The sequence below is a fragment of the Nomascus leucogenys genome, chromosome 19 (assembly GCF_006542625.1).
Source record: "Nomascus leucogenys isolate Asia chromosome 19, Asia_NLE_v1, whole genome shotgun sequence".
In the NCBI taxonomy this organism is placed as follows: domain Eukaryota; kingdom Metazoa; phylum Chordata; class Mammalia; order Primates; family Hylobatidae; genus Nomascus; species Nomascus leucogenys.
In genome coordinates, this window is record NC_044399.1 from 74,799,871 (window position 1) to 74,826,310 (window position 26,440).

Here is a 26,440-nt window from a genome sequence, read left to right on the forward strand (position 1 = left end):
GGCGCGCACCACGTGGGCCGGTGACTCCGTCCTTCCCGCAGCGGCCGCGGCGCGCAGGGCACTTGGGTTAGTGGCGCGGCGGGCGGCGCGGACAGCCGAGGCGGACGCCCGCTCCCGCCACCATGGTCATCAAGACGGACGAGTTGCCGGCGGCCGCCCCGGCCGACAGCGCCCGGGAACACGGCTCGCAGGCCGGGGGCAAGGGGCGGCCGGGCGCGGCCGGTGAGCGGGGCCGGGACCAGCGGGCCGCAGGGCGGGGGGCGCCGGACCAGGGCGGGCGGGTTCGGGACTCCACGGGGACCGCCGCCTTCCCTCCGCGTCGGGCCCGGTTGTATCTCGCTGGGGCCTCCACCGGATCGCCCCCACCCTGAAGGTCACCTTCACAGTCGCCCCCGGCTGCGGCCCGGGCTTCGCACGTGCGGTCCCGGGGAGGGCAGCCTCGGCTGGCACCCTCGGCGGGCACACGCGCGCCTCATCGCGGGGACACGTGCGCGCACACGCGGTTTCGGGGTGCGCCGCCGCCGCAGACCGAGAGAATCGGCGGCCCCACCCCCTCTGCGCCCGAGCATGGGAGCTCTCTGAGCTGGGGTCGCGCCGACGCTTGCGGGACAGCCCCCTTCGGCACCTGCTCCGCGTCGGCCTCCTAGGCATTCCCTGTGCGCAGGGCTGCAGCCCTGGGAGTGAAGCTCCGCTCGAAGCTTCCCAGGCTTGGTTTGTGGGAAGAGCACGAGGTGCGGGGTGTGCGTTGTGAGGGGCGTCCCTGGTTCATGCCCTGAGGCCAGGCTGTAACCGCAGGTCTTCAGGCTGTGGCGGCGACTCTCAGGTGTGTTGGCCTGCTCGGCCGACCTGGTGTAGGGGGCGTCTGCGTTTGCATGGGGCAAAGCCAAACTCCTTGGCAGGGGGAAGTGTTTGTGCCAGAACTTGATCATTAACCTGCCTTATTGCGAAAAGTGGGTCAGACCAGAGTTGCTGTTTTTAAGGCAAAGGTCGTTAGTGTGGAGTCAAGCTCCCAGCGATCCCCCATGGGGGCTGTATGGTGGTGACTGTGGCAGTGGCTGCAGCTTGTCTCGGGTGGGGCCTGCTTTCCCTTTCTCCTGAGCCCCTTCTCTTCCCTCTGTTCCCTCTACCGTGTCTCAGACTCCAGCCTTGGAGCTGGAATCCCCTTCCCAGACCCTCAGTCGTCATCTTCCTCAGGCCTGGGCTGTCGACTGTTGTCAGTTGGGACTTGTGGTCTTAACGCCTCATCATCTCCCTTCCCAGCTTCAGTGAGTGCGCCAGAGCTGACTTGGGAATCAGGATGGGGACAGCGTTCAGCCCTCCGACCCTGTTACCATCATAGCGGAGTTGCCTTGGGGTGAGGGACAGGTGCTGGGGCAGTACTGCTGATTGTCTAGACAAGGCCAAGGTTTGGGCAGAACAGCAAATGCTCATCGCCCCAGCCTGCCGGGGCTTTGTGCTGCTGTGGTTCTGAATCAGTGGGGGCAGGCTGGATAAGAGGAGGTTGGCTGATTTTCCCTCTAGCAGAGACCTGAAGAGTCGAAGTGACTTGCCCAAGGTCACACAGCGATTTAGTTGTTAAGGGGAGTGTTTGGATTCCAGCTCATGGCCAGCAAGCCAAGGCTGCCGAGGCCTGGCCCAGAGGAAGCTGGGACAGGCATGTTGGTTTGGATCCCATGCTGAGAACGAGGGGGCCGACGAGCGTCTGTTGGAAGATTTCTGTGAGGGAGTCAGTGAAGCCCCTGCCTAACTCTGCTGGGGGAAGGGGGGCTCTGTCTGGGGTAAACTGAGTCAGGGAAGGGCACAGCTATGTGTTTTGGGGAAATTGGGAGCATACTCATGGGCAGGACATGGGCTCCTACGTCCCTGGGAAGCTAGTACAGGTAGCTAGGACTTCTGTTACAGCCAGCCTGGATCTATTAAAAGAAGGACGGAGCCTTAATGAAGACCCCCCAGCTGGGGCCCACCTGAGCATCAGAACCAAGGCTCCTGACTTCTGAGATCCAGCTCTGGAAGGCTCTTCAGCCGCCTTAGGAAGGCGGTGATCTAGGCCATTGAGGGTTGGGGGCAAGGATTGGTTACCTTCCTGGGAATACAGCGGCTTTTAGGGGTTAAGAGAACAGGCAGGTTTTTCAGGTCCACCATGGTGCGTCAGGTTCCTTCGGCCCAGGGGAGGGCTCCCTGCAGTTGAGGCCCAGAGCGAGAGGAGGAGGAGGCTGGCAGCTGGGGAAGGAGTCTAGGGGCTTATGGGAGCTGCGCAACTGGATCTTGGATGGGATGTGGGGAGAGCAGCCTGAGGAACTCTGAACTGCCCTCAGGCCCTGAACACCTGCTTCTGGCCTGGGCGGGACAGGAAGGAGGCAAACAGGTGCCTGGTCTGTGGGTTCTTCAGTAGGCCGCCTGCCCGCCCCATTGCCTTTCCCTGAAACCCTGGGCTCCTGGGACGGGTGATGTACCTTTTAGGACCCTACTTCCTGCGGGAGCCTCACTTGCTGAGGCCTTGGCTGGGGCGTGGCCTGGCTTGGGCAGCACACAGGCCCTCTGGGGAGGCCTAAGTTTCTTTTCTAGTTCCTCCTGTCTGCCGCCTTTGGGCTCCCTGCGCCTCCAGGCCGGGGCAAGGGTGTGCTTTGTCTCTTCACTAGCATCTGAGTTTGCGTGTATGCAGTGCTGTTGGGGCAGGGCTCTCCCGCTCTGCAGAAGACCTCCTTTTCCCTTCCCCTAAAGCTCACATCCTCAGAGGTGCCCCTGGGCTATGAGAGGAGGGAGCATTGGCCCAAGGGTGTAGAGGCCTTGGGGAATGCTGTGACTGGGATAGATCTGCCCCCTGAGTAGAGTCCTGAGGCCTGGAGGAGGAAGCGGGTGCAGCCTACCTGTGGGTGCTGCCGGGCCCCTTGGGAGGGGGTGGGTGGGCTGCGCCGAGTGGGAGCGGGTCCATGGGAGCAGCCGGTAGCCTGTGGGTCGGTAGCCTGCGCTCAGTGCGAGTGACTCAAAAGCCATGGGCTTGGGCATCTGACACCCCTGTTGTTTCTTTTCTTTTTTTTTTAAACTTAATCCCAAATACGATAGTAACACCTGGTTTTCTCTTGCTCTGGGTTGGCTCCTCTTGCCTCTGTGACCTTGGGCAGCTGCTTCCTAGCCTTCTGGAGCCTCAGTTTCCTCAGGTGAGATGGGCTGGCACGGCGGTTTAGGGAGCTGCCGTGGGCTGGGCCTAGCTTGAGTCCTGGCTCTGTGGTAATCAGAATGCAGGTGGTTGTCAACACTCCTCTGGGGTCACTGCCAGGCTGCCCTGCCCCACCCCTCTCTCCGGAGGGTTAGGGTGCATTTCAGGAGAGGGTAGGAGCAGAGGGGCTCTGTCCAGGCCTGGTCCTTCTCCTCTGGTCATTGTGTGAGACCCAGAACCTTCCATGGGGCCTGTGAAGCAGCCCAGGGTCTGCCTGATCCCTGGTCCCGGAGGGGAGCGGATGGAGTGAGAGCCTGGCTCCCGCCCACCCTGGGTAGGGTGGATGCTGGGGCAGCCCTCACTGGGCCCTGGCAGCATGTCAGAGGCCCTGGGAAGGCGCCCTGGCCAGCTGGGTGGCTCCTCCCCCGCCGTTGTGGCCACCGGCCTCTTGCTGCCAGCTCTGTTCTCCCCTGGGAGAGACTTGGTTCCCTCCTGGCAGGGCCGGGGCTGCTGGGAAGGGAAGATGGAGTCTGCCAGCTTCTTGATGGAGCCTGGAGGCCAGGGGCGCGGGTGCAGTTGTCCTCTGGGAAGGTGGGGGCGCATCCCCCTCCCTTCCACCGGAACCAGTGACTCCCAGGAAGGGGCTGGCAGCCAGGTCACCTGCAGGGGGCAGCAGGAGCCAGAGGTCCCAGCCAGGCCCTTGGCCCAGGGACAGTGGGGTGCTCAGTGTCTGGGACTGGTGGGCAGAGGCAGCCACCTTATGGCCTGGGCCCGGGTCTGTGCCAGCTGTTGGCGGCAGCTGGCGGAAGCGGTCCTGTTCACCCCCACTGGGGTGGCAGCTGAGGAGAGGACCCCCTTGCTGGGCCCTGCCCCTGCCGGCCAGTCTCCTAGGCCCTCAATCTTGAGTGGTCCAGGTACCCCAATTTCTGGGTTCTCAGATCCCCCTAGCGGCTTTGCCGGCAGTGACCCCCTCTCTAGGGGGCAGAGAGAGGTGGGCCTGAGTGCTGATAGCAGCTCCCCCTGGGGTCCTGGGGCCACTGGGTTCTCCTGGCCCACAGCCGTCCTTCTGGCCGACCTTGAGCGGGATGCCAGGCAGGGGGAGTGTGCCCTTCCTGGGGCTGCCGTGGCAGGCCTGGCCCCACTGAAACCCGAAGCCAGCCGGAGCTCCAGCCCCGGGCCGACTGGCTGCATTAGGGCAAGGGTAGCGGCAGAGACTGGAACGAGGAACCCGGGCGATGCTGGGGCTGAGCTGGAGAGCCGGCTGCCTTGCTGCCACGGCCATCCCAAGACTCCAGAGCCGAGGGGAGGGCAGCTGCCAACTGCACCAGGTGAGCACCGGGACCTGGAGAGCCAGCCAGCTGCCTGCGGGGGAGATCGCTCGGCCTTCATCCAGGGGTGGGGAGACCTTCGGGGTTCCTAGGAGGAAGGATCAGGGGCAGCACATGCTGTCCTGGGGAGAGGAGGCCCCTGGGGAGCCAGGTGCATTCCTTTGAAACGGGATAGGAAATAGGTACCCCCTGAAGGTCGTCTCCCTGGGCTGGGGAAGGAGAGTGGGAGCCATGGCCACCTTGCCTTGTCCTCCCTCCTTTCTGTATCCCATTCCAGACATGCGAAAGAACACAGGCTGTCTGTGTCTAGGTATTTGACTCCCCACTTCTGGGATCTCATAGCTCAAAACCACTGTTCCATATTGGGTGGGGGCCCTTCCTGCTTCTCCCCTTATTCCCGGGGCTTGGCAGCCAGCACAGCCTTTCTCAGGGACCCTGTGGGGGGCAGTTCCTCCACCTGGCTGCCCCGCCTTTCGCTGTTTGCAAGCTGACCGACCACCGCCCCAGCTGTCTGTCTGCTCTGTCACTAGAGTCAGGCGGGTGTGTGGGGCTGCTCACGTGCTAGGGGATCACGTGCTAGTTGGATCCTGGAAGGGAGGTCTTTGTGTGTCCTCATGGTTCCTGGGAGTCCACTGCAGGCTTGGAGAGGGTGGGGTGGGGATGGAGAGCCATGACATGCACAGTTACTGAAGGTCCTCAGTGGCCAGAGTTGAGGGCAGTGCCGCGGTATAGGGTTCGGGCTGCAGGAGGGAGTCCGGGGCCCATTCTGACTCGGTTGACCTTAGGCCGAGCTCCAAGCCTTTCTGGGCTTCAAATACCCCTCTTTGGGGTAAGGGGGAAGAGACTCTCTGAGCTCTTAGAGGTCCTGTTTCTCATTTACTTGTGGGGGTCCAGGGAGAGGGAGTGACTCTCTGCAGGCCCCCCGGTCTCTGCCTTTCCGTACCGGCCTCATCCCTTCCCTGAGGCTCCTGCTCCGCGTTCCTGGTCGGTCCGGATTGGGAACACACAGTTCTGGGAGATGTACCTGTCCCCAATTCTGAGAGCTGGGTAGGGAAGAGGAGGTGGGGTCTAGAGGGGATGGGCAGAGCTGAGTGAGCTGTTCTTTCTGGAAGGGAACCCAGGCCCTCCTCAGAGTTGAGACCGTTGAACTTCAAGCCAAGCCAGGCAGGTCAGCCTGGCCGATGGGCAGACCCTAGGGGCCAAGGTCCTCATCTCCCAGCTGGGTGCCCAGGCAGGCCCGTGTCTGCTGGAGGGTTACTGAGAGGCGGTCCTTGGCTCCTCAGCAGAACAAGGGGCCCTCCTTTGTTTCGCTGGTACCTGGGTAGGAATGCAAGGTTTTGTCACCTGCTCCCCGCCCTGCTTACAGCATGTGGATTGGGTGCTATCTACAAATATTAGACATGGCTAGAGGTTTGCAGTAAGTGCTTCATTTGTTGCCTTTTTTGTTGAGACTGGGCAAGATAGAAGGTGGTGGGTAGAGCTGCTGGTGAGGACGCCACCCTGGGTGCAGCTGAATGTCTCTGGGAATGAAAGGGGGAGGGAGTGTGATTCCGCCATTAAGGGTCATTTGGGCAGGCTGTTGAAAAGGTTTATTTCTCCTAGGCCTTGAAGGGTGAGTCAGTGTTTGCTGTACAGTATGGGATGTCAGGGGCAGCACAGACACAGAAGCACAGCGCTGGGAGGGCGGTGGGCGGTACCAGCCTTCCATGGTGTGGTGTCCTTAGACCTCAGCAGGGAGCAGGCAGGAGCCGAGGTTGACTTCAGGTGGGTGCTGAGAGCGCTGGCCTAAGAGGCTTGGTCTTGTAAGCAGTGGGCTTCCTAGCAGGGTTGTAGGTGGCACTGCTGAAATAGAGGAAAGACCCGCCCCAGGGCAGTGGCTGCAGCGGCCAGGTCCCGTGGGTGGGCTGGGGGGTTTGGGGTGGGTGACTAGATAGAGCAGGTACCAGTTTGAGGAGGAAGATGAGTTCCGTCCCTGCGAGACGAGACTTCAGTGATGCCTCAGGGACAGCCGCATGTTGATGCCTGGGAGGCAGCAGTCCCCTTGGTCCAAAGGCTGGAGAGAGGACAGCATTGGCCCTTTGAGCCACGAGGCAGGAGTGTATGGGAGGGGGTGGGGTCAGAAAGAGGAGAGGCTGGGCCCAGGCCCACCCCTGCCGCTCCCCTGCAGCCCAGGACCACAGCTCAGGAGGGATGGAAGAGGATGGAGCTGGAGAGGGAGGGGCGAGGGCACCTTGTGGGTCAGAGAAGAGAGGAAGAGGGGAACTGCTGCTGGGAAGCCAGGTATGTTAGGGCCAGAGGAGACCCTCGGGCTTGGCTTGAAGGGTGGCTTTGGTGACCCTGGGGACAGTGGTTTGGGCCGTGTGTTCAGGTGCAAGCCATACCACAGTGGGCCCGGGAGCAGCGGCTGGGAGGGGCGGCCGGGTGTGGAAGTGGCCTGCAGGTGTGCAGAGGGCGGGGCGCGACCGTGAGGCTGAGGCTCACGAGGGCGTACAGATGCCTTTCCAGAAGGCACGTGGGGTCAGGGGGACGGCCCCGCCGACCAGCGAGGCTGCCTGATTCTGATCTGTTCTTGTCACCCACAGAGCTGCCATCAGTCATGCTCTTAAACGGGGACTGCCCAGAGAGCCTGAAGAAGGAGGAGGGGGTGGCTGAGCCACCCAGGGAAAATGGGCTTGACGAGGCCGACCCGGGAGATGAGACCACCGGCCAGGAAGTCATTGTCATTCAGGACACGGGCTTTTCTGTGAAGATCCTCGCCCCTGGGATCGAGCCCTTCTCCCTGCAGGTAAGATGGAGGAATGGGTGCTGGGGGCCAGGCCTGAGCCTGCTGGGGAGGGTGAGCTGGAAAGCTCAGCCTTGCTCGTGCTCCTCCCAGCCCCACTTTGTGGCAGGAAACTGAGGATCCCGTGCCCTCCCCAGAGTCACTCAGCTAGCGTGGTGGACGTGAGAGTTGAGCCCAGGGTCAGGTCATTGCCCCATTGTTAGAGGACAGCAACCAGCTGGGCCTGCCAGCCCTATGTGGGGAGGGGAGTGATAGTGGCTAGGTAGTGTTGGCATCCCAGGACTCCCCAGCCTCTTGCTCTGTGCCCTCAGGCAAGTCACCTCTCTCTGGGCCATGATTTTACCATCTGCCAGAGGGGAGGGTAGTATTGGGTAATCTCCAAGGGCAGAGCCAACGTGGAGGTCTTGCAAGCTGGTGACTCAGTGGGGAACGAGGCGGGGCCGTTGTATGTCTCAGCACCGACAGGCTTGGGCCCCAGAGCACCCCTTCTGGAAGGTGAAAGCCATTTGCCCCAGGCACCTTAGCAATGGGCAAGGCCGGGGGTGAGCCTGCCGTCTTCTGTCCCCCTGTTCTTCATCTCCCTTCTCTGCTCGGGCATTGCTCTTGGTCTGCAGGCCGAATCGGTGGGCCAGGCTCCAGGCTGCACACACAGGGCATGGCATGTGTGGACACAGCCTGGATTTAAAAGCCAGAAAGTGGGATAGCCGAGTATTTGGGGCATTTATTCTGGGGAACCAAGGTACTTTGGGCTAGGGACAAGGGGGTATTGCCCTTGCTGTCCGCTACGTGGCCTCTCACCAGGGTGCTCGGGACCTTCCCTCTCCGCTATGTGGCCTCTCGCCGGGGTGGGTGGGGCCTTCTCCCTGCAGGTGTCCCCCCAGGAGATGGTGCAGGAGATCCACCAGGTGCTCATGGACCGTGAGGACACCTGTCACCGCACCTGCTTCTCGCTGCACCTGGATGGCAACGTGCTGGACCACTTCTCGGAGCTGCGCAGCGTCGAGGGGCTGCAGGAGGGCTCCGTGCTGCGTGTGGTGGAAGGTTGGTCTGGAAGTTGGGCAGCCTGCCCGGGGGAGGGCCCACGGAGACAGAGGCAGGCAGCACCATCCATGCCAGGGTCCCTGTGTCACGGATGAGCTCATGGAGGCAGGATTGGAGCACAGGTCTGCTTCTCAGGCCATCACACCTATATCAGCCAGTTTCACAGCCCATGGGTTAGAGAACAGAGCCGTGGGTGGGGCGCGGTGGCTCACGCCTGTAATCCCAGCACTTTGGGAGGCCAAGGCAGGTGGATCACTTGAGGTCAGGAGTTGGAGACCTGCCTGGCCAACATGGTGAAACCCCGTCTCTACTAAAAATACAAAAAGTTAGCCGGGCGTGGTGGCGGGCACCTGTAATCCCAGCTACTCGAGAGGCTGAGGCAGGAGAATCACTTGAACCCGGGAGGCGGAGGTTGCAGTGTGCCCAGATCGTGCCACTGCACTCCAGCCTGGGCAACAAGAGCGAAACTCTGTCTCAAAAAAACAGAAAACAAAAAGAACAGAGCTGTGATTTAAAAAAAAAATCAGGCAGTACCATGCCAGGGCTTGAAGTCAGCCCAGTCCAGTTCTGTAGAGATCCGTGAGAAGTCCCCAAAATTTCCTAGCCCTAGAGTGGGGAGGTTGGGCATGGGGAGGTGCCATCAGGTTGGCCCGTGGCCTCAAGTTTTCTGGGTAGAAGCCACTCAGGTTCCCCACCCAGGGCCTGTCCGCCTGTTGAGAGCAGTGACGGAAAAGGTCTGTAGCTCAGCAGCGCCCACAGTTGATCACGGAACCTCTCTTCTCCACCAAAAGAACTGCCATTAAAATCCCATGAAACCATATAGGGGGCAGTGTTGACATTGGGGGCCTTGGAAAGTCCTCAGGCCACCCTTACGTGAGGCTGCCTCGGGAGAGCAGGGCAAGGCTGTGGTGTGGAAGTCCCAAAGCTCCAAAAGCCCGGCCCAGCCGGGACACTGGCGCACAAAAGCAGGTGGCCTTGTGGACGCCTGAGGCCTGTGTGTGCTTCAGAGGCATTTGGCAGAAAGTTCTTTATGAACAAAGATCCCTGCTCACCAGTAGGCAGAGTGTGTGTGTGTATGTGTGTGTGTGGTGTCAAAACCAGAACTCCAGCTTGTGTGTTCATAGTGGAATTTCAAAACGGAAACCTACAGTTGAAAATGAAAACCACTGCGTTAGCACCCCCAAAACCTGTTTTGTGCTGAGCAGGTTGTTCAGGGTGCAGGGCCCTGCTAACGCCGTCCCCTCCCTGCTTTCCTGACAGAGCCGTACACGGTGCGTGAGGCCCGCATCCATGTGCGCCACGTCCGAGACCTGCTCAAGAGCCTGGACCCATCCGACGCCTTCAATGGGGTTGACTGCAACTCCTTGTCCTTCCTCAGTGTCTTCACCGACGGCGACCTGGGAGGTGCGGGAGGCATTGGGGCCGGGGATCGAGCCAAGGGGCAGGGAGCACGGAGGTGGGGGGCAGGAGAAGGGGCCGAGGGGCCTGTGCCTGAGGCACCCAGACCAGGGCCGTCAGCAGGTAGGGAGACAGCTGGCCCTGGGTGGCCCTGTGCTGACCACCAGCCTCGGGTCCCTCAGACAGCGGGAAGCGGAAGAAGGGCTTGGAGATGGACCCCATCGACTGCACGCCACCCGAGTACATCCTGCCAGGGAGCCGGGAGCGGCCACTGTGTCCCCTGCAGCCCCAAAACCGTGACTGGAAGGTAGGGTCCTGGGGGAGGGAGGACGAGGGTCCCCGGCGGGGTGGAGGCCTGGCCCCTCAGGCTCGGCCGCTCCCGCAGCCCTTGCAGTGCCTGAAAGTACTCACCATGAGCGGCTGGAACCCGCCCCCGGGGAACCGGAAGATGCACGGGGACCTCATGTACCTGTTTGTGATCACGTCGGAGGACCGGCAAGTCAGCGTCACCGCGTCCACACGGGGCTTTTACCTGAATCAGTGAGTCCCCGCCAGCCCACCGCGCCCCCCCGCCGTGCCGGCTGTTCCGGGTTCTGGGCAGACACCTGGGCCCCTGCTCAGTGCCCGCCCTCTCCCTGCAGGTCCACGGCTTATCACTTCAACCCCAAGCCCGCCAGCCCCCGCTTCCTAAGCCATTCCCTAGTGGAGCTGCTCAACCAGATCAGCCCAACCTTCAAGAAGAACTTCGCTGTGCTGCAGAAGAAAAGGTAGTGCCTTCGTCCCCTCCCGCTTTGTCTCATGGCACACGGGGGCATGGGGTGAGCCGGCCCACCTGCACTCCGGTGCTTCTGTCTGAAGAAACCGCCCTGGGCCCCCAGTGTTGGAGTCCCCACTCTAGGGAGCTGTCGGCCAGTGCCGAGACAGCAGCCGCAGGAGAGGCCCGTGCACTTCCATCTGACTTCAGGGCAGTGTCTCAGGGCGGGAGATGCCAGAGCAGGCGGGGGCCTCAGAAAAGGGGCCCGTGGAAGGGCTCTGAGCTTGGTGGGCTGCCCCATCTCCCCCTCCCCTGCCTGCCACAGGGTCCAGCGCCACCCGTTCGAGAGGATCGCCACCCCATTCCAGGTGTACAGCTGGACGGCCCCCCAGGCGGAGCATGCCATGGACTGCGTGCGCGCAGAGGACGCCTACACCTCGAGGCTGGGCTATGAGGAGCACATTCCTGGACAGGTGCCTGTGGCCTAGCCCTGCCCTCGCTGGGCACCCCCGCCCTCCTGGGTGCTGGGCTGGTTCCGTGCACTTCCCCGGAGGCCCCATGCTTCACTTCATTTGGGAGTCTGGGGCTCTTCTCAGGAAGGTAGAAGGAGGGACTTCCGGGAGCAGGTCACAGGGCACAGGCTGAGCTGGTTTCTCCCCAACTGATCTCTCTGCAGACCCGAGACTGGAATGAGGAGCTACAGACGACGAGGGAGCTGCCTCGCAAGAACCTGCCTGAGCGGCTGCTCCGAGAAAGGGCCATATTCAAGGTGCCTGCAGCCTCTGGTGACCGGCAGCCTCTGGTGACCGGCAGCCTCTGGTGACCGGCAGTCTCAGGCCCAGCAGTCTCAGGCCCGCTGTCCACCTGCTGACGGGTTTTCTCATGGAGAGGAGGAAAGCAAGGGAGGCAGGGGCAGTCCTAACCCTGTCAGGTTCCCCGAAGGCCAGTCAGCATCTCCCGCAGGGTCTGCTAGCCTTCTGCCTTCCAGCAGACCATCCCACTACCTTTTTCTGGCCTCTCTGAGGCTTTGAGTCCCCGGGAGGAGCAGGCCCTACTTCCTGTAGGGACTGAGTGTCCAGGGCTGTCCAGCTTCGCGCCCTCCACTGACTGCTGCAGGGCTTTTGCCTGGGCGGGCACCGGCCAACCATGGCCCTTCTAGGGCAGGAGCTCATTTGCATAATACCTTTAGTTTGCTGGGGTTTAAAAGTTATTAGTGCTGGGTTACTAAGAGAAATGAGGAAAAGCAGTTGCTTTTAAAAAAAAAAAATCTCAGGCTGGCTTCGGTAGCCCATGCCTGTAATCCCAGCACTTTGGGAGGCCGAGGCGGGCGGATCACAAGGTCAGGAGTTCAAGACCAGCCTGGCCCATATGGGGAAACCCCATCTCTACTAAAAATACAAAAATTAGCTGGGTGTGGTGGCGGGTGCCTGTAGTCCCAGCTACTCGGGAGGCTGAGACAGGAGAATTGCTTGAACCCAATAGGCAGAGGTTGCAGTGAGCCGAAATTGCATCACTGCACTCCAGCCTGGGCGACAGAACAAGACTATGTCTCAAAAAAAAAAAAAAAAAAATCTCAGCCAGGCACAGTGGCTCACGCCTGTAATCCTAGCACTTTGGGAGGCTGAGACAGGCGGATCACTTGAGCCCAGGAGTTGGAAACCAGCCTAGACAACATGGTGAAACCTCGTCTCTGCAAAAAATACAAAAGATTAGCCAGGCATGGTGGCATGTGCCTATAGTCCCAGCTACTCGGGAGGCTGGAGTGGGAGGATGGCCTGAGCCAGGGGAAGTCGAGGCTTCCGTGAGCTCAGATCTCGTGCCACTGCATTCCAGCCTGGGCAACAGAGTGAGACCCTGTCTCCCTCAGCACAAGTGTATTTTCAAAACATGGGGGTTTTTGTTTGTTTGTTTGTTTGCGCTTTTTTAGTCTCACTCTGCCCCTCAGGCTGGAGTGCAGTGGTGCGATCTCGGCTCACTGCAACCTGCACCTCCCGGGTTCAAGCAATTCTCCTCCCTCAGCCTCCCGAGTAGCTGGGACTACAGGCGCGCAACACCACGCCTGGCTGATTTTTTTTGTATTTTTGTTAGAGACGGGGTTTCACCATATTGGTCAGGCTGGTCTCAAACTCCTGACCTCAGGCGATCTGACCGCCTCGGCCCCTCAAAGTGTTGGGATTACAGGTGTGAGCCACCGCGCCCGGCCAAAACATGGCTTTCTTGCCCTTTTCTACCCATGAGGAAACTGAGGCTGCGGGTCCCTGGGTTCCCAAGGCAGGCGTGGTTGCCTCCGCGGTCTGGGTGCGTGCGCTTGGCCAGGTGGATGCAGGCTCTTGTGGGCGGGGCCTCTTACCCTCCGCTCCTCGACCCCCGCCAGGTGCACAGCGACTTCACCGCGGCAGCCACCAGGGGCGCCATGGCCGTCATTGACGGCAACGTGATGGCCATCAACCCCAGCGAGGAGACCAAGATGCAGATGTTCATCTGGAACAACATCTTCTTCAGCCTGGGCTTCGACGTCCGAGACCACTACAAGGACTTCGGGGGGGACGTGGCAGCCTACGTGGCGCCCACCAACGACCTGAACGGCGTCCGCACGTACAACGCGGTGGACGTGGAGGGGCTGTACACGCTGGGCACGGTGGTGGTGGATTACCGCGGCTACCGGGTCACGGCCCAGTCCATCATCCCCGGTATCCTGGAGCGGGACCAGGAGCAGAGCGTCATCTACGGCTCCATCGACTTCGGCAAGACCGTGGTGTCGCACCCGCGGTACCTGGAGCTGCTGGAGCGCACGAGTCGGCCCCTCAAGATCCTGCGGCACCAGGTGCTCAACGACCGTGACGAGGAGGTGGAGCTCTGCTCTTCGGTCGAGTGCAAGGGCATCATCGGCAACGACGGGCGCCACTACATCCTCGACCTGCTGCGCACCTTCCCCCCGGACCTCAACTTCCTGCCCGTGCCTGGCGAGGAGCTGCCTGAGGAATGCGCCCGCGCCGGCTTCCCCCGCGCGCACCGGCACAAGCTCTGCTGCCTGCGCCAGGAGCTGGTGGACGCCTTCGTGGAGCACAGGTGAGGGGCGGCCCTCCCGGACCAGGGCCGGGGCCAGCTGCAGGAAGTGCGGGCGCCCTGGGTGGGGCTGGGTTCTTGAAGGGGGAAGCGCTGGAGAGTGAAGAAGGGCTCTGTCTGGCCACAGCCATTGGAGACCCGTCCCCACCTGCCCTGCTGTCAGGCTCCCAAGCGCAGAAACCCGGGCTGCAGACTCGCCAGCAGCCAGGGCGGGTGATGCGGCTGCAGCAGGCGCTGTTCTCTTAAGGAACACTTTTAAGTCTGGGTGGCTGTGACTGTCCCAGTGCTGGGGCGGGCAGGTGGGGCACCGGGGGTCCCTGCTGCTGGAGTCCCTGCCGCTGGTGTTTAGTGCTTAGGAAATGGGGAAATGGCCATGTCAGAGGTCCCACAGCATGAGTAAGTCTCTCAAATGCCAGTGGTTTCCTGTCACTGTTGAGAGCCCTGGCCTGGACGGGGAGCTCCTCTTTCCCATCTCCAGAACGCAGCTGCCTTTTTTTTCTTTCGAGACGGAGTCTTGCTCTGTCACCCAGGCTGGAGTGCAGTGGCGTGATCTCGGCTCACTGCAAGCTCCGCCTCCCGGGTTCACGCCATTCTCCTGCCTCAGCCTCTCCGAGTAGCTGGGACTACAGGTGCCCGCCACCACGCCCGGCTAATTTTTTTTTGTATTTTTAGTAGAGACGAGGTTTCACCATGGTCTTGATCTCTTGACCTTGTGATCCGCCCGCCTCGGCCTCCCAAAGTGCTGGGATTACAAGCGTGAGCCACCGCGCCCGGCCTCTTTTTTTTTTCTTTTGAGACAGAGTTTCACTCTTGTTGCCCAGGCTGGAGTGCACTGGCACGATCTTGGCTCACCGCAACCTCCGTCTCCTGGGTTCAAGTGATTTTCCTGCCTGAGCCTCCTGAATAGCTGGTATTACAGGCGTGCACCACCGCGTCCAGCTAATTTTTTGTATTTTTAGTAGAGATGGGGTTTCTCCATGTTGGTCAGGCTGATCTCGAACTCAAGTGATCCACTCGCCTCGGCCTCTCAAAGTGCTGGGATTACAGGCGTGAGCCACCGCGCCCCACCACCTTCTTCTTCCTGTCTTGGGAGATGTTGGTTTTTCTGCGCTGACTCATGCACACTGGCCAGGAGGTGCCCCATGCCTGCAGGGTGTGGAGCCCCAGCTGCCGGGAGTCTTGGGCCAGCAGAGCTCCCCTCCGCGATTCCCAGCTTCTGCTCTGCCGTTTCCTCTGCTCCAGGTACCTCCTCTTTATGAAGCTGGCCGCCCTGCAGCTGATGCAGCAGAAAGCCAGCCAGCTGGAGACCCCCTCCTCCCTGGAAAATGGTGGTCCTTCCTCCTTGGAGTCCAAGTCTGAGGACCCTCCAGGACCGGAGGCGGGAAGTGAGGAGGAGGGTAACAGCGCCAGCGGCCTGGCCAAGGTGAAGGAGCTGGCAGAGACCATCGCCGCAGACGACGGCACAGGTGGGGCTGCTGCAGATGGCTGGGAGAGAGCCCGGGCTGGCCCTGCCAGGGTGGCTTATGACCCCACCTGGGAGAGGCTGGCAGACGTCTCTGCAAGGAGCTAGGGGGCGAGGCTTGGGGCAGCCCAGCTCCACCGGTGGCAGAGTGGACCCTCGTCTCATGGAGCCATGTCTCCACAGCAGACCCTCGGAGCCGGGAGGTGATCCGCAATGCGTGCAAGGCGGTCGGCTCCATCAGCAGCACCGCCTTCGACATTCGCTTCAATCCTGACATCTTCTCACCAGGCAAGTGGTAGGGGCCGGCCAGCGCAGGAGCCCTCCAGGGCCGGAGCTTCGCTGGGGGGCCGGGGCTCTTGGGGCTGGTGGGTTCGCCCCCCATCTGAGCGCTTTCCCCGCCAGCCCCAGGTGGCATTTGTCTTGCCACTGCCTGGCTCAGCCTCTCTGCTCTCCTCTCTGCTCTCTCTCCTCCAGGGGTTCGCTTCCCCGAGTCCTGCCAGGATGAAGTTCGGGACCAGAAGCAGCTGCTGAAGGACGCGGCTGCCTTCCTGCTCTCCTGCCAGATCCCTGGCTTGGTGAGGGAGGGGCTGCAGGGCTGGGTGGGGCTTGTGCGGAGGGTGCTGGTCCCTCATCCGTCTCTGAATTGGAGGCCCATGAACACAGGATCGCAGGAGTGGTCTTCAGCTTTCCCTGAGTGGGCATCCCCGTTTGACAGATGGGGAGCCTGACCCCCAGAGGTCAAGGGCATAGGCCCTGCTGAGCCCACCGCTTGGGCTGGCAGCTGGGGAATCCAGTCTTCTGAGCCCTGGGTGGTGGCATGGCTGGGGGATGGGGCCAGAGCTCAGTGGGGGCCACCCATCCTCCTCCTCCTCCCGCAGGCTCTGCGCCTGGTCCCAGGATGCTGGGTGCTCCCCCAACACCGTGCCTCCAAGCCTTAGGACACGGGGCTGGGGGTCAAGTAGTGGCCCCAAGTGGGCACCTCTGCTTCTCCCACGTGGTTAGAGGGGGCCTGTGTCACTACTGGGCTCTTGGTTCTTGGCTTGCGTTCCCCTGGCCCTGCCTCCCTGTGCTCCTGCCAGAGGCTGGGCACATTCTGACACCCTGACTGGGAGCTGCAGTCTTAGGGGTCCTTCTCCAGGGGCTCCCAGGATAGCTGTGCTCCCGCAGAAAGACTCAGTTGGGTGAGGGCAGAGGAGCTGGGTGGGGGCCTGAGCTGCTGCAGCCCGCAGGTGAAGGACTGCACGGAGCACACGGTCCTGCCCATGGATGGGGCGACGCTGGCGGAGGTGATGCGCCAGCGGGGTATCAACATGCGCTACCTGGGCAAGGTGCTGGAGCTGCTGCTGCGGAGCCCGGCCCGCCACCAGCTGGACCACGTCTACGTGAGTGCTGCACAGGGTGGGGCAGAACGGGAGCTGCGGGGCTGGGATGGAGGCCGGGGGCCTGACAAGACCTCCCTTCTGAATCCTTCCAGAAAATCGGCATTGGAGAACTCATCACCCGCTCGGCCAAGCACATCTTCAAGACGTACTTACAGGTACCACCCGTCCGCTCTGCGGCCGGCCAGGGCCTCCCAGGGTGGTGTGGGGCGTCGGGAAAGAGCCTGAGGTGGGGCTGAGGGCCCTCATGACTTGGATCCAACCTGCCTTGCAGGGAGTCGAGCTCTCCGGCCTCTCAGCCGCCATCAGCCACTTCCTGAACTGCTTCCTCAGCTCTTACCCCAACCCCGTGGCCCACCTGCCCGCCGACGAGCTGGTCTCCAAGAAGAGGAATAAGAGGAGGAAAAACCGGCCTCCAGGGGCTGCAGATAACACAGCCTGGGCTGTCATGACCCCCCAGGAGCTCTGGAAGAACATCTGCCAGGAGGCCAAGAACTACTTTGACTTCGACCTCGAGTGGTGAGTGCAGGGCAGGGCGCGGCAGGGGCATCGGGGTGGGTGGGATTGGGCAGATGAGGCGGCCACCACCCCTCCCAGATGGTGTCTAAGGCCTGTGGTCATAGGCCAGGGAGTTGGAGGAGAGAAGAGGGAGCAGCTGTGGAGATCACTGGGTGCTGGAGCCGGGAGGCTCCTGGGGGCCGGGTGGGGCAGTGTTGGGGAGTGGGGTGGGTGGGGCTGGGGCAGTGTTGGGTGGAGGGTGGGGCAGTGTTGGGGAGTGGGGTGGGGCGGTGTTGGGGAGTGGGGTGGGGCGGTGTTGGGGAGCTGCATGGGGCGGTGTTGGGGTGGGGCTGTGGCAGTGTTGGGGAGCTGGGTGGGGCAGTGTTGGGGGGCCCGGCGGTGCTTGGGCTGCTCAGGCCCCCTGCTCCCTCCTCAGTGAGACTGTGGACCAGGCTGTGGAGACCTACGGCCTGCAGAAGATAACGCTCCTGCGGGAGATCTCGCTGAAAACAGGGATCCAGGTGGGCATGGCTCACAGCGTCCCCGCTACGTCCCCGCTGCAGGCTCCCACTCCTGGCCAGGGCCACAGGGGAGGTGGCTTTTTCATAGTAGCCATCTGTGCACAAGCGTTGGTGGGTTGGGAGGTGCCGACCCGCTGAACCTGGGGCTGAGGCTTCCTGTGTGGGGGGCTGCCGCCAGGTCCTGCTGAAGGAGTACAGCTTCGACAGTCGCCACAAGCCCGCGTTCACCGAGGAGGACGTGCTCAACATCTTCCCCGTGGTCAAGCACGTCAACCCCAAGGCCTCGGATGCCTTCCATTTCTTCCAGAGCGGGCAGGCCAAAGTGCAGCAGGGTGTGTGGCCAGGTGGGGCTGGGTGGAGGCGGGGGCTCCCCATGGCCCGTCCTGACCTTGCCACCCCTGGGGGTGCCCTGCAGGCTTCCTGAAGGAGGGCTGTGAGCTCATCAATGAGGCCCTGAACCTGTTTAACAACGTCTACGGAGCCATGCACGTGGAGACCTGCGCCTGCCTGCGCCTTCTCGCCCGCCTCCACTACATCATGGGCGACTACGCTGAGGTACCCTCTGGGCTGTGGCAGCAGAGGCCTGGCCTCGTGTTGGGGGATGGGGAGTGAGGGGTCCCCGATGGAGGAGTGGGTAGAGAGTCCAGGGAGACCCCAGGAAGTCGCTCGTTCTGCCCAGGCCATCCCTGGCTCCACCCCTCTGTAACTGTGTCCTGGGGAGAGCTCGGGAGCCCCCTGTGCTGCGGTGAGGTCAGTTCTGGGAGGCGATGGCAGGGGACCCCACACGGGGCGTCAGCAAGGACGCATCCTGAGACTCTGTGAGTGGGCAGGAAGCACGCCACCGAGCTCCCGCGTCCTCTGTGCCCAGTGCAGGCTGTGGGGTTCTGGGTGCCCTGCCTGGCTGGGGCTGGTGGAGGCTGTGGGGTTCTGGGTGGCCTGCCTGGCTGGGGCTGGTAGAGGCTGTGGGTTCTGGGTGCCCGCATGGCCGGGGCTGGTGGAAGCTGTGGGGTTCTGGGTGCCCCACCTGGCCAGGGCTGGTGAAGCCTGTGGTGGGGTTCTGGGTGCCCTGCCTGGCCGGGGCTGGTAGAGGCTGTGGGGTTCTGGGTGCCCCGCATGGCCGGGGCTGGTGGAGGCTGTGGTGGGGTTCTGGGTACCCTGCCTGGCCAGAGCTGTTTCAGGGTTAGCATGTCTTAGGATCCCTACACCCTACAAAGGGACTGTTTTTTTTGTTTATAAATGGGTTTTTTTTTGTTTTTGTTTGTTGTTTTTTTCTGAGACAGGGTCTTGCTTTGTCACCCAGGCTGCAGTGTAGTGGCGTGATATCGACTCCCTGCAGCCTCAACCTCCAGGGCTCAAGCGATTTTCCCACCTCAGCCTCCCGAGTTGCCGGGATTACAGGCGTGCGCCACCACACCCGGCTCATTTTTGTATTTTTAGTAGAGGTGGGGTTTCATCATGTTGGCCAGGATGGTCTCAAACTCCTGACCTCAAGGGACCCACCCCTGCTCAGGCTTTTTTTTTTTTTTGTAACATTTTTAGTAGTTTTAGGTTTGTATTTGGGTGTTTGTGGAGATTTTGTTGGGCGTAAGACCATGGGTGTGTGGAACTCTCTGTGGGGCGTGACCCGCCCCTCAATGTGTGGCAGCAGCTGCTGTTGACCCCCCTGCTGCCTTGTGCAAGGGACAGATCCAGGGCGCAGCCGGAGGGGACAGGAGCCTGCAGAGCGGCACCGTGGGCTACTGGGCCGGGGCCAGGCAGGCTCTGGGTGCCCGGGGGGTTCCCACGCCACAGCGACCACCACTGTCTCTCCCCAGGCCCTGAGTAACCAGCAGAAGGCGGTGCTGATGAGCGAGCGGGTGATGGGCATCGAGCACCCCAACACCATCCAGGAATACGTGAGTCTGCGAGTGCGCCCGCGCCGGGGCTGCCAGGGGCTGGGTCCGCGGCTGCCCTGACCTGTCTCGGCCCCGCCCGCAGATGCACCTGGCCCTGTACTGCTTCGCCAGCAGCCAGCTGTCCACCGCCCTGAGCCTGCTGTACCGCGCCCGCTACCTCATGCTGCTGGTGTTCGGGGAAGACCACCCCGAGATGGCGCTGCTGGACGTGAGTGCTGGGGCGGGGGCGCGGCAGGGATCCAGCTCCATCCCAGGGGACCGGGAGCTGACCAGGGCCCCCCACCGCCTGCCCCCAGAACAACATCGGGCTGGTGCTGCACGGGGTGATGGAGTACGACCTGTCGCTGCGCTTCCTGGAGAACGCGCTGGCCGTCAGCACCAAGTACCATGGGCCCAAGGCCCTCAAAGTGGCCCTCAGGTGAGGGGCTGCCCGCCCAAACTCCCCAGGCCCTCGGAGGCCTGCGGGGCACCCAGTGTGGGCGGGGGAAGAGGCACAGTGCTCTTGTCTTCCTCCCACACCCGAGAAAATTTCTCTCGACCTCCCCCTCTTCTCTGAGCCCTGAACTTGATCTTCCCCTCGGTGGCTTCCAGGGAGGGATCTAGAGGAGACCCCCGGCCCCTGAGTCAGGCCCCCACGCCCAGCCCACTTATGCCCTTCCCTCGCCCCGCACCGCACCTCCCGGCAGCCACCACCTCGTCGCCCGAGTCTATGAGAGCAAAGCTGAGTTCCGGTCGGCCCTGCAGCACGAGAAGGAAGGTTACACCATCTACAAGACGCAGGTGGGCAGGGCGGGGCTGTGGCAGGGGCGGGGCTGCGGGGGGCCACGGGTGGCCTGATCCCTTCCTGCCTCTGCCCGCCTCCCCGCAGCTGGGCGAGGACCATGAGAAGACCAAGGAGAGCTCCGAGTACCTCAAGTGCCTGACCCAGCAGGCCGTGGCCTTGCAGCGCACCATGAATGAGATCTACCGCAACGGCTCCAGCGCCAACATCCCGCCCCTCAAGGTGAGTCCGGGGCGGAGCGGCCCCTCCAGCCTGGCAATCGCGGGAGCCCCGCTCACGGCTCCTTTCCCCGCCCCACAGTTCACAGCCCCCAGCATGGGCAGCGTCTTGGAGCAGCTGAACGTCATTAACGGCATCCTCTTCATTCCTCTCAGGTGAGGCCTCTGCCCCACTCAGAAGTGTCTCCTGGTTGGTTGTTTTTTTTTTTTTTTGAGATGGAGTCTCGCTCTGTCACCCAGGCTGGAGTGCAGTGGCGCCATCTCGGCTGACTGCAACCTCCGCCTCCCGGGTTCAGGGATTCTCCTGCCTCAGCCTCCCCAGTAGCTGGGATTACAGGCACCTGCCACCACGCCCGGCTAATTTTTGTGTTTGTAGTAGAGACGGGGTTTCACCACGTTGGCCAGGATAGTCTCAATCTCTTAACCTCGTGATCTGCCCGCCTCAGCCTTCCAAAGTGCTGGGATTCCAGGCGTGAGCCACCGCACCCGGCCCGCCCCCCTTATTTTACTCAGCATCCTCGCATTCCACGAGTGAAGGCCTTGGTGTTTCTGCTTCACACAGTGTATCTTGGCGTCTTCCCATCAGTACCTAAGAAGCGGCTTCATTCCCTCCCCACCGCTTCCCATTCTACGGCGGGGTGTGCCTGAGGAGCAGGCCCCAGGCTCCCCGGGGTGCTCACAAGCAGTGTGGCCTCATGTGGGGAGTGGATTTGGTCAGCAAGGCATGGGAGCAGCCCCCCAATTCCGCTTTCCTCCCCCTGCTCTGGAGGGAGGCCACAGAGGGCAGTGAGGGGAGCCCTGAGACAGGTCAGGTGCGGGGTCCTTACCTTCTCCGTGTTCAGGGACCTTCGCCTTCAGGAGGGAAGCGCTTGTTCACACACATTTCCCACTGAACAGAGCACAGAGCCTGAGCTTATCCCATAGGAAGGCCGGGAGGGTGGTGGAGCACCCAGGACTCCTCTGAGATCCACCTCCATCCCCACCCTTATCCTCAGCCAAAAAGACCTGGAGAATCTGAAAGCCGAGGTGGCGCGGCGGCACCAGCTCCAGGAGGCCAGCAGAAACAGGGATAGGGCCGAGGAGCCCATGGCTACCGAGCCCACACCCGCGGGGGCCCCAGAAGACCTGGGCTCCCAGCCCCCGGCTGCCAAGGACCCTTCTCCAAGCGTGCAGGGATAGAGAGGGAGACAGACGGACAGTCAGCCAGCGGCCCCGTCACCAGGGAGCCAGACTCCAGGAGAAGGGGGCGTGCCTGCGGGCGGAAGAGGAAGCAAGGCCCTCTTCCACGTTTCACCCCACCCCACCCCCGTATCCTCCTGGGACCCTGGCCTGCCTGCCCCACAAAAGGTGTTTTTGCACTGGTTCAATGAATATATGATGCAGAGGCCCCATTGAAGACACGTGAATGGCGTGTGCGGCCATCAGTTCCCGGCGGGGGGGGCAGGTGTTGCTCCGGCCCCCACCCTCCGGCGGGCGTGTGCGAGTGCGTCCCTGGCTGTGAGTGTTGACCGTCCCTCTCCCCTGTACATAGCCCGAGCCAGTCCTGAGTGGGTGGCTCCTGAGTGGGTGACGCGCAGACGGGATTTCTCAGGTCATTTGTATGGTCTACATGATGGCTGCTGCTTTTGCCGCCACTACCCCCGGGCCCAACCTGTCTGAAAGTTCAGGTTTTAAGCCAAAAAACATGGTGGGGAGGGGGCTTTCCTGTGTCCTGGGATGGGCAGCCAGAGCTCTGTGGCAGGGCTGGAGGGTTGGGGTGCACTTTAGTTTGGGGCGGGATGGGAGCCGCAGTTGTGATTGGCCTGGTCTGGCTGTTGCTCCCGAATGAAGGGGTCGGGGTTGGCTGTGCTGGGCCCTCAGAGCCCAGTGGGTGGCGCTGCCACAGGCTCCGACTCGGCTCCCTACTCCCTGCACCCAGCTGGGCACAGCCTTGGGGTCTGCAGTCTGAATGTATCCCTCTCCTCGTTTTAATCTGAGCTGCTTAACGCACAGTGGGCCGGGGGGCGGGGCTGGGGGAAGCAGGGCCAAATTATGGATCCCGGGAGTTACAGGTGCCGACGTGATGTCACTTCTCTGGATCCCAGCTCCCTTCCTGGTCTGAGACTAGCTCTGGGGGTGGCAGGGGCCCCCACAGGCCCCGCTGCTCCCGCTCCACCCTGCCTGTGCTGCTGCTCTGTGCCTGCTGTCAGAGCCCTGGTGGGGGAGGGTGTGGCCACCCCGAGACCCAGAGGAGACGGGCGTCTGCCTGGGTTTGCGGAGAGCCGCTTATGGGTGTGGTCTGTCCAGACACCTTGTTTCAAAGGGGATGGGCGTGAGCTAGCAAGCAAAGCATCCCCACCGCTGAGCAAGAACTTTTTCTTGTTTTTAAACCATCAACGTCCTCATTTCACATTGGAATAAAGTGAGTTTTTGAAACCTGCGGCCCCAGGCTCACATGTGTGTTCTGTAACCCGGTCTGGGTGGATGGTGAGGGCTGACAGGCATGTGACTGGGAGAGAGATAGATACAAACGAGGTCAAGTTCGAGGTCATGCTTACATTGTCACTTGAGTGGGAGGTAAGGGGTGGAAATCAAAGGCACTCAGCTGGAATTCACCGAGCTTTCAGTCAGTCGCCAGGCTCGTGGGAGTGTCGTGCAGGCGAATGTCACCTGTCAGGTGCAGAAGAAACCGCAGTGAAGGCCAGGTGGGGAGAGGTGTTGGGCTGTGGGGCCAGGCCCCGTGCATGCTGGACCCGTGAGGTCACTGAACACCTCCCTGGCTGGCCACCTGCCCCTGTCCCTTCACTGGAGGTAGGAACGAGGGTGGGCAGCACCTCCCAGAGGTGGGACATTGGGAGCAGGCAGGAGGGCCTCAAGTTCGCCACCCTCGGGTAGGATTTAGAGAGCCGAGACCCAGGCGGACTTGAGGGGCAGAGCCTGTCTCTAGAGGGGAAGTTGAGCACTCGACAGCTGCTGGACGCTGCTCGCCATCCGTCTCCAAGAGCAGGCCCTCAGCCCCACCAGGAACATACGCCTTTTGGGATGCTTGGAGAGCTCTGTACGTCTTGGAAATTATGAAAAGAAAAAAATTCCAACCCTGAGTCTGTCAGTTTTCTTGAGCCAACTGGAGAACAGGTGCTTCTGACCTGGAAGTTTTAGGTGACACCCGGGGACAGCCACCAGCGAGTGAGTGCCCTGCTACAGAACCTCAGACTGCCCAGCAGCCCCAGCCCAGCGGCAGCTTCTTTGGCTCTTACCGATGTGTCCGAACATGCTTTCCCCTCTCCTGAGCGTTGCCAACGTGGGCCACACGTTCATGCACCTCTCAAAACGGGGCCTCCTGTGAAGCTGAGAACCGATCGGGTTTGATCACCGTTGTGCCTCCTGGTCACCTGAGAGGCCGGTATTTCCTGGCTGATCCTTTAAGCGTATTAGTGCCCTCAGACATCTTTTGACGACCCAAATGACAAGGGGCTGTTTTCATAAAGCAAATGGAGGCTCTAGAGTGAAATCCACTCTTTCTCCTTCCCTTCTTTTAGGTGACAGGTTTCAATTTTTTAAAAAGTGGGGTCCTGGGCCAGGCACGGTGGCTCAAGCCTGTATTCCCAGCACTTTGGGAAGCCGAGGCTGGCGGATCATTTGAGGCCAGGAGTTCGAAACCAGCCTGGCCAACATGCTGAAACCCCATCTCTACTAAAATTACAAAAATCAGCCAGGCATGTGATGGCGGGCACCTATAATCCCAGCTACTCGGGAGGCTGAGGCAGGAGAATCACTTGAAGCCCGGGAGGCTGAGGTTGCAGTGAGCCGAGATTGCACCACTGCACTCCAGCCTGGGAAACAAGAGTGAGACTGTCACACACACACAGACTTAATTGAGGAAATTCCTATATATCCTGCAGCTGGAGAGTGAGGTATCCTGATGTGGCCCAAATCTTCCTCTCCCCTACCTCTAAGGTCTAAACTACCAAATCAATCAGGACCCCCCCACAGAGTGCAGGTCCAGCCATCCTTGTATGGCAGGTGAAATGCCCTCGTTCGTGGGAGTAAGCCATTATTTTATTTTTCAGACAGAGTCAAGGTCAGGTGACCAAGTGGGAATGAAGATCATAGGACATCGTCACAAAGGGACAAACTCCACATGTTCAAAGTGAGGATAGGCCGGGCACGGTGGCTCACACATGTAATCCCAGCACTTTGGGAGGCCGAGGCAGGCAGATCACAAGGTCAGGAGTTCAAGGCCAGCCTGGCCAACATAGTGAAACTCTGTCTCTACTAAAAATACAAAAATTAGCTGGGCACAGTGGCGCGCGCCTGTAATCCCAGCTACTTGGGAGACTGAGGCAGAATTGCTTGAACCTGGGAGGCAGAGATTGCAGTGAGCTGAGATCACCCCACTGCACTCAAGCCTGGGCGACAGAGTGACACTCCGTCTCAAAAAATAAACAAAAATAAATAAATAAAAGGATGAAAGACTGGGATCCAAACCTGAGCTGCGGGGCCAAGGGACCAGTGATGTGCCCGTTTCTTTGGTGAGAAGCTGAATCATTTAGCTCGGTGGTTCTCAAACCTGAGCCTGCCACCATCATTGGAAGGGCTTGTTAAAATAGATTATAAATAAATCAAGCAAGCAGGCTGCATCGTTTCGATTCGGGGGTTCTGAGGCGGGGCCTACGACCTGCGTCTCTAACGAGCTCCCAGGTGCTGCTGCTCTGCTGAACCAGGGAACACACTTTGAGGATCCCTGTCCTAGAGCTTCTGGTATATCGGCAGTTAAGAAGTGTCTGCACACAAGTCAGGTTTCACCAGGCTAGTCAGGGACAGACAGAGCTGCCACAGCCAGCTGCCCTCCCCCTGCATCAAAGGCCATACGCAGTCATGACTCCTGGAAGGTTTGAGGCTGTTACATGCTAGCGAGTTACTTGCCAGGTTTTGAACAGCCAACAGCATTTCTGGATAGTGATACTAATGCTAGAATTCTGCCCCTGGGGCCCTGTCATCTGGATCTCAGCCTGGAACAGTCTTGCAAGGAAATGGAAAAGCTGCAAAAGTGCAGGGAACTAACTTCAGGCCAATTTGTTTGTTTTTTCTTGCTTTTTTGAGCCAGGGTCTTGCTTTATTACCCAGACTGGAGTGCAGTGGTGCGATCCCGGCCGACTGCAACCTCCGCCTCCCAGGTTCAAGCGTTTCTCCTGCCTCAGCCTCCCAAGTAGCTGGGACTACAGGAGCCTGCTACCATGCCTGGCTTTTTGTATTTTTAGTAGAGACGGGGTTTCACTGTATTGCCCAGGCTGGTGTCGAACTCCTGAGCTCAGGCAATCTGCCCGCCTCGGCCTCCCAAAGTGCTGCGATTACAAGCGTGCCACTGCGCCCAGCCCGTTCCTTTTTTGCTCTGGGCCAAGCTCCTATTTTGGGGGAGGCTACTACTCCCAATAGGAGGCAGGAAAACAGCTGGGCTGTAAGAAAGGAACCAGCACATCACCAAACTGTCCTTTGTAGGGTACCCTGAATACACCACAAAGATATAACCACGTGTAAAGTGCAGAGCTGGGGTTTCTGGGACAAAGATGTACACTCTTATTTTAGTATGTTTCAACCAAAATTCAACAGTATTAAGGATTTACCTTCATGAACCCGAGACCAACAGAACAAAGGGAGTAGGGCCCCGTATCTTTTGTTTTCCTTTTTGTGGAGAACGGGGTCTCGCTATATTGCCCAGAGGTCCTGAACTCCTGGGCTCAAGCTATCCTCCCGTCTCTGCCTCCCTGAGAGCTGGGATTACAGGCGTGAGCCACCGCGCCCGGCAGGGCCCCTTATCTCTAGACTCTGTCCCCAAGAATCTAGTCTTGGGCCTGTAACCGGCCATCCTGGCTTTGGCTCTCTGGCCACAGCGATAGCCACAGTCGGAATGGGCTGCTGGGAGGGTGCAGGAGAGCTGGACTGTGCCGCAGACGCACGCCACCGCAAGGCCCAGGCTGCAGCACTCCCTCCTCCACCCAGGGGAAGGGGGACAGCAAAGCCAGTTTGGGTGCTGCCCTAAAGGAAAGCAGCTCATGAGGCCTTACCGCCCTGACACCAATTCATGTCACTCTTTGTGACTGGAGCTACACTCAGCCCCACTTTCTATCAGCATTTCCCCTGTGCAAAGGAAGACAAAAAAAAAAAAAAAAAAAATCACATC

At 60.8% G+C, this 26,440-nt stretch overlaps 1 protein-coding gene across 3 annotated transcripts; it reads left to right on the plus strand.

Annotated features, from left to right (window-relative positions):
- On the plus strand, positions 1-22,702 carry CLUH (clustered mitochondria homolog). 3 transcript variants are annotated; one of them, XM_030800473.1, is made up of 26 exons: positions 1-222; positions 7,068-7,270; positions 8,137-8,308; positions 9,569-9,712; positions 9,889-10,013; positions 10,092-10,246; positions 10,348-10,473; positions 10,786-10,933; positions 11,137-11,229; positions 12,835-13,529; positions 14,769-14,992; positions 15,172-15,276; positions 15,463-15,563; positions 16,218-16,370; positions 16,463-16,525; positions 16,642-16,886; positions 17,302-17,386; positions 17,565-17,718; positions 17,802-17,941; positions 19,201-19,281; positions 19,364-19,489; positions 19,578-19,699; positions 19,968-20,061; positions 20,150-20,284; positions 20,363-20,436; positions 21,276-22,702. In XM_030800473.1, the coding sequence occupies exons 1-26, from the start codon at positions 123-125 to the stop codon at positions 21,457-21,459; spliced, it is 4,047 nt and encodes a 1,348-aa protein (XP_030656333.1). In that variant the 5' UTR covers positions 1-122; the 3' UTR covers positions 21,460-22,702. The 3 variants fall into 3 exon arrangements, with proteins under 3 accessions (XP_030656333.1, XP_030656334.1, XP_030656335.1); XM_030800474.1 differs by having other exon boundaries at positions 15,175-15,276; XM_030800475.1 differs by lacking the exon at positions 1-222 and adding an exon at positions 4,467-4,485.
- The last annotated feature ends 3,738 nt before the right edge of the window (positions 22,703-26,440 follow it).

Bases quoted from the DNA above. Each gene is read 5' to 3' on its own strand.
- CLUH (XM_030800473.1), top strand. From the start codon at position 123: ATGGTCATCAAGACGGACGAGTTGCCGGCGGCCGCCCCGGCCGACAGC. The intron at 8,309-9,568 runs GTTGGTCTGGAA...CTTTCCTGACAG, and splicing joins CGTGCTGCGTGTGGTGGAAG to AGCCGTACACGGTGCGTGAG. The intron at 10,014-10,091 runs GTAGGGTCCTGG...CCGCTCCCGCAG, and splicing joins CCCAAAACCGTGACTGGAAG to CCCTTGCAGTGCCTGAAAGT.